Source organism: Gossypium hirsutum, chromosome D06 (genome assembly GCF_007990345.1).
Source record: "Gossypium hirsutum isolate 1008001.06 chromosome D06, Gossypium_hirsutum_v2.1, whole genome shotgun sequence".
NCBI classification, from domain to species: Eukaryota; Viridiplantae; Streptophyta; class Magnoliopsida; order Malvales; family Malvaceae; genus Gossypium; species Gossypium hirsutum.
In genome coordinates this window covers 28,698,624-28,704,643 of record NC_053442.1, presented here as the reverse complement: position 1 = coordinate 28,704,643, position 6,020 = coordinate 28,698,624, and the positions used below count along the sequence as shown (strand labels likewise).

Here is a 6,020-nt window from a genome sequence, read left to right as displayed (position 1 = left end):
GATTTAAATCTCGCCATATATTAATCTTATTTGAATATATTTTAATTATCAATTCATTTATTTGTGTTTTGTAATTATTTGATTTTAATTATAATTATTTGAATGTATTACTTATAATTACAAATTGTAATTATATTTTGAAAAATATTCTCATGATTTTGATATAAACTTAGTAATATATAATTTGTGAGTAATATATTTTTTTAACTCCACAAGTAAAGTTACAAACTTGTCATTTGTTCCATTTTTTTCTGTATTTATTTTAAAATAAACATTTTATCATACTGTTTGTACACTTATCATTGCCCTATGAAATATTTAAATTTCACTAATTGTGTACCATATATTTTTTCATATATAACCTGTCTTATAATATTACTCCCATTATAACAATAAAATTTCTAAAAAAAAAATCCATTAAAATCTATTTCATTGAAATCTTAATACGATAAAAAATACGAATACCAATTGTCTGGTCGAGGTGAATAAGGAAAACATAATCCCCTTGGATTTACATTTCTGTTTTCTTTTGTTCTACCAATAAATGTTTTCTCAAATAGCATATCAGTTGTATCATACATGACAACGTGGGTATAATCTTTCCTTGGAAACATTGAGTTTTAAAGAGGATGCTGGATTTGTCTAGACCAATCTAGTCAACATTGGGGGCAACCCGTCTTGTTTGGGAAACTAGATGGGAATCTTGTTCTAATTGATGCCTTGTTAGACCTTTCAATTCGATTTTGATGTTTATGTACTTAGTCATGTGGAATTTAGTGCTCAAGGCTCATGCTCTTACAATTGCCAACCGAATTTAATTTGATTTTTTATTTGGATGAGCAGGGTGTGAATGTAATATTACTGTTACATGAGGTGAATATAAATAAAATTGTTTATTAAAATTATTAAATGCAAATATAAGTACTTAAAGTGGAATTTATCCTTTCAAATATTTTTGTACTAATAATATTTTAATGATTGAATTGCCATATTTTATATTGGATACATATAATTTACACATGTCAAATTTTATATAAATTATAATTTTCATATTATTTATATTATGTAAAAAGCTTTCAATCGTCCAATATGATAGAGATATTAGATTGGTTCAAAAATTTTCATATATAACAACTACAATTATACCAATAAATTCTATAGTTTAATCATCAAGACGTTAATCGTACAAAAGAAATATACGAAAGAGTATTAGTTTTACATTGATATAAGTGGATTTCTCCCCTAATTATTTTACATTTTAAGATTAGAAATTTTGATTTTAAGCTGAAATTTATTCTTTTCCAAAAAGTTAGAGATTGTTTTTAAATAAATATATGTTTCTCTTTTGCCATATATATCAGACACAATATGGAATAATTTGTTTTAACAACTTCGTGGTCCAATGATAAATGCATTATATTATAGGGATAATAGTTTGAGTTTAATACAAAGAAACTCTATTCGCCTCCCAATTTATTTAACAAGTAAATAAAACATTATTTCCTGTTTTTAAATCATCATAGGTTACAATTATGTTTCAATTAGTTCTCTCTCTTTTTTATATCATATTTATTTTCTTTAATATCATATTTAACGATATCTAATATATCCACCACAAAAAAAAAAAAGAAAATTACTTTTTTATATTCTAACGAAGGTACAAACTAGGTTTGGACAAAGCTCTAGTGTATGCTAAGGGTAATGTGAGAAGTTTCTTAGTCCTTCCAACATAGGCTCGTTTGGTCAAGTTATCATAATCGTTATCCTCAATTGCATCCAAAATCTTGCGATACAACATCAAGGACGACCAAACCTGCAAAAAAGTTCACAATGTTAGAATTCATCTAAACATTGTCAAATACATTGGAGCAAAAGAATGGATGTGTCAAGTTCACCGGCCAGCGGCTGTCCTTGTCAAGTTGGGAAGCTCCTTCCTCAGCTAGATTGAAAAAGGATCTTGCCCTAATAATTTGCTCTTTCATGAAATCTCTCCAGGCATCGGTTACCTTTCTGGAGAAGACATCCTTGTCGGTTAACCCGAACTGTGCAAGCTCATCTTGTGGAAGATAAACTCTTCCCCTCAAAGCACTAAAAGACAAAGACATCCAGATAAGTTTGGGATTTGAACAAGACAAAAGAATTGACCACCAAGACAAAAAGACTTACTCTTCCCCTACATCTCGAAGAATGTTTGTTAACTGATTTCCAATGCCCAAGTAGAGTGCTGCGTTATATATAGTATAAGCCGAAACAAAGGATTCTGGTGCGATTCCCATTACTGGAACACTCATTAAGCCAACAGTGCCTGCTACATAATAGCAGTAAAGGTAAAGCTCTTGGAAACTCTCATACCGAGATTTTCTTGTATCCATTCTCATGCCCTCAATCATGTCCCTGAAAGGCTGCATGATAAAACTCCATAATTAGATTGATTTCTTTTCCATTGTTGTATGCTTCAAGTTGTAGTATTTCATAACCATATGGGATTCATCCAGCAACCGTAACTGGATCGCGTTTATTACTCTCTACACTCTAATTATACCTTAGTGTCCAAGGGAAAGTTGCAAACAGTATCGGATAGTGCAGCATCGAGCATGTCATAGGGGCGTCCCTCGAAGATGTCTTGCAGTCTCTCTTCCCACCTTTCGAGTACTGCCGGACTCATGTACTCCGCATTCGGGCCGTCGACCAGTTCATCAGTCCTCCTGCACCAAACTACAGCAAACATAGTTCAGTTGTTCCCTCAAATTAAGGCCAAACAATTGGGAACTAAAGAAGATCAACCCTGTACTCTGGTTATATATCGGACTTGAGCTCACTAAATAATCTACAGAGTTTCATTATTACCATAAATTGCCCATATGGCCTTCTGTCGCTCCTTTGTCATCAACAAGGTGCCTGCATCATGTTGGAAACAATTGCAAATATACATATTCAAAAGAATTTCCCGTTAAAAAAGCAAAACTGATCGGTTGGGATTTGACTTGTAAGACAGTATAGAAATGAGGCCAGACCTAGATAGAAAGTCTTCGCATATTCCGCACAAATGTTCCTACACTTGTCATAAGCGTCATCGATGAACATAGGTTCGAACGGCGGTTTTCTACAGTTGACTTCGCCATCTAAGCTGTTAGTCCAAGATTGCCTTCGGACAACTTCTTGGACTCGTAAATCGATGTCAGAAATGCCTTGCTTTGTCAATCCGGGGAAGGTGTTTGGTCTCTTTGGAGCAGTGATCACTTCAGTTCGTGCCGTTGTGACCATGGATTTCGGCGACTGTAAGCTTCCATTGCAGACTCCGATGCAAGGTTTAGATGAAAGAGATAATGTTATACACATCTGGGAATCCTAGCAAGTATCTCAAAGGCTGATCAGACAACCGGAGAAGAGAAATTAAATATTGGGGAGTTGTATTGCTGAATTGAATAATCCAATATATTATGCTGTTGGCCCGAATCTTTTATTTCAAGATCCAACTGATTGGATGTTTGTCCATTGTTTTTGTTTTTGTTTTCTTAAATTATTAATCTGTCGATAAAAAAATGTGATTACAAGGGGACACATAAAAAACTGTTAAAAGTACATGGGAGTAGCTTGCGGTATTATACGTATCACGTCAAATTAGCCACTATACTATTTTAAAATTTTAAATAAATTCAAATTTTAATAAAATAAACATTTATTGTAATTCAATTCTATTTTATTTAAGGAATGATAAAAACTTAAAAAGTATTAACAAATGATATTTTTTAAAAGTAAATGTTAACTTTTAGTTTTGCCTTATTAGATTTTTTTTAATAGTGCAGGAAATAAATAGATATATTTAATAACAGACAAATTAATTCGATCAAGTCCCTATAATAGAGGGACTTCTCAAGTATATTCACCTTTAAAGATCTTGCATGATATGTAATATAGTCATTTAGTGTAGTTATTAAACTTTAAAAAAATGTAATACCCCACAAATTTTGAGTAAATTTTTTTAGTATTTTTAATGGGTAGATAACTTATTTTTATTTTTAGTTTAATTTAGAATTTAGGATTTTAGAGTTTAAATTAAATTTTCAACTGAAAATGGGAAACTTAAATCATTTTATTGGTATGTATTGCATATCACCTTAAAATAGTATTGTTTCTATTTTGGTCATTTTATAATTTTTTTTTGTCAATTTAATCACTCTGATTAAAATAATGACTCAAATTGGTCAATGCTGTTAAAAATTGTGTTAATCCATTGACGGATTGTTGACATGGCAAATATATATATTTTACTTTTGAGTAAAACTAGAGATCTCTCTATAATTAGTCCAAAACATTTTTTTTGTTTAATTGTAACATGAAGATTTCAATGGTGGCATCATCAACATTTGTATGTTCTTTAAGAAGAAGGAGTCCAATGATGGCGATGATGAACCATGATCATGACCCCATCCTTTCCAAAGAGCCCACCTACTAGCATAACACTAGTGGCCACCCTACCACCACCAACTACCGCGGCTATAATCGGATTCTAGAATGAAAATAAACCAATAATTATGCTACAGGTTCCTTCTTTGGTCCTTTCAAGGTGCTCAGATGTGTTGATACATTTGCATAAAAGTTGGACCTACTAAAGGTTGCTCGAATCCATCTTGTATTTCATGTTTCCCTTCTCCGAAAGTGTTAGTCACACCTGACCAACAAGTTACTCCACTCCACCTAATGCATTCAACCACTACTTTGATCTTGCAACCAGTTGCACTGCTTGATGCACGAACAAATTTTTGTTCTGGATATGTTTTATTCTGCGATGTAATTTTTGTTTTCTCATCTCCAAATTCTCTCATATTTTTCTCTCATTTTTTCTGTTTCTTTCCTTAATTCCATGAATATGAGTAATACAAATCCTTTCATTGTTGAGATCTATTACTCTTTCTATGTTTAAACTGCAAAAAAACATTTCACCAACTATATTAGCCTTGTCACTTTGTCGGGCTTAACTTATTTGGTATCGATAAAACTAAATTTAAAACTCATCTAAGGTGCTAACTTCACTAGGCTTACATCTTACCATGGAAACTACATTAGGCTTAAAATTTAATTTAGATGCCAACTTTAATTCTCTTACTAGCATCTAGAGAACTTTGGCCATAGTTACTTGTAGAAAAAATTTCGATTCAAAAACGATTTTCTTGCACAGCGAAAAATTAAAATTTTGACAATAGAGCCGGTTTGTGATACTTACACCAATAAGCCCTTTATCGAACTTGCACTTATGTTTTTGGCTAGACGAATCCTTGTCATTCTCGATTTTCAACCAAGCTGCCTTATCCGTTATTCTCGTACCACAAACTACTTTGAGTATGGGCTCGAATGAATTCAAATCGAACATAGAACAAAAAATATTTTCTTTACTTTCGACGTGAAAACAAATATCTCTTTAATAGAAAATGATAAAATTATTATTCAGGAAAATATAATTTATACTTAGAAATATATTCCCACTATTTTCGAGCAGAATAACATTTCTCAAAGTTGTGTAAAACTTATTATGTTTTTAGTCCTACCGATGTCATATATTCATAAGGAGAAGAAGTGGAACTCTTGCTGAATAAGTAGAAGTTTATTTAAAAGAAAAACAACTTCCTAGTTGAACTAGGAGTGAGAGGGGTTAATAAAGTGTGCTTCCCCTCATATGTATTATGATGGAGATTCGGGTCTCTCTTGTATTGGGTTCAATTATAAGTGCTTCCTTAACTTTTAATTTGATGCTTTATAATTCAATCCAATCAAATAAATGTTTTTCTACTTTCCAAAATAAACATCATAAATTAATTTAAATTAATTAATTAATTTCCCAATTAAATAAATTTCTCAACCTAATCCCGATTCCGTTAAAATCATGACAACTTTACTATAAAAGAATCTATAAGAAAATATATTTAAATTTTCTACATTCAATGGATTCACTATGACCAATTGATTTAATTTCATTTTTGAACTTCAGTTATTCAATTAATTAATTAATTAATAATTCAAAA

General features: G+C 31.3%; 1 protein-coding gene across 1 annotated transcript; it reads right to left on the bottom strand.

The window, feature by feature from the left end:
* Positions 1-1,377: 1,377 nt before the first annotated feature.
* Positions 1,378-3,417, bottom strand: LOC107900428 (phytoene synthase 2, chloroplastic). The gene is made up of 6 exons (XM_016826028.2): positions 3,015-3,417; positions 2,848-2,898; positions 2,543-2,715; positions 2,167-2,402; positions 1,896-2,088; positions 1,378-1,813 (listed from the first exon to the last, which is right to left on the bottom strand). Exons 1-6 carry the CDS (start codon positions 3,337-3,339, stop codon positions 1,649-1,651), a joined length of 1,143 nt encoding a protein of 380 aa, XP_016681517.1. The 5' UTR covers positions 3,340-3,417; the 3' UTR covers positions 1,378-1,648.
* Positions 3,418-6,020: the final 2,603 nt, after the last annotated feature.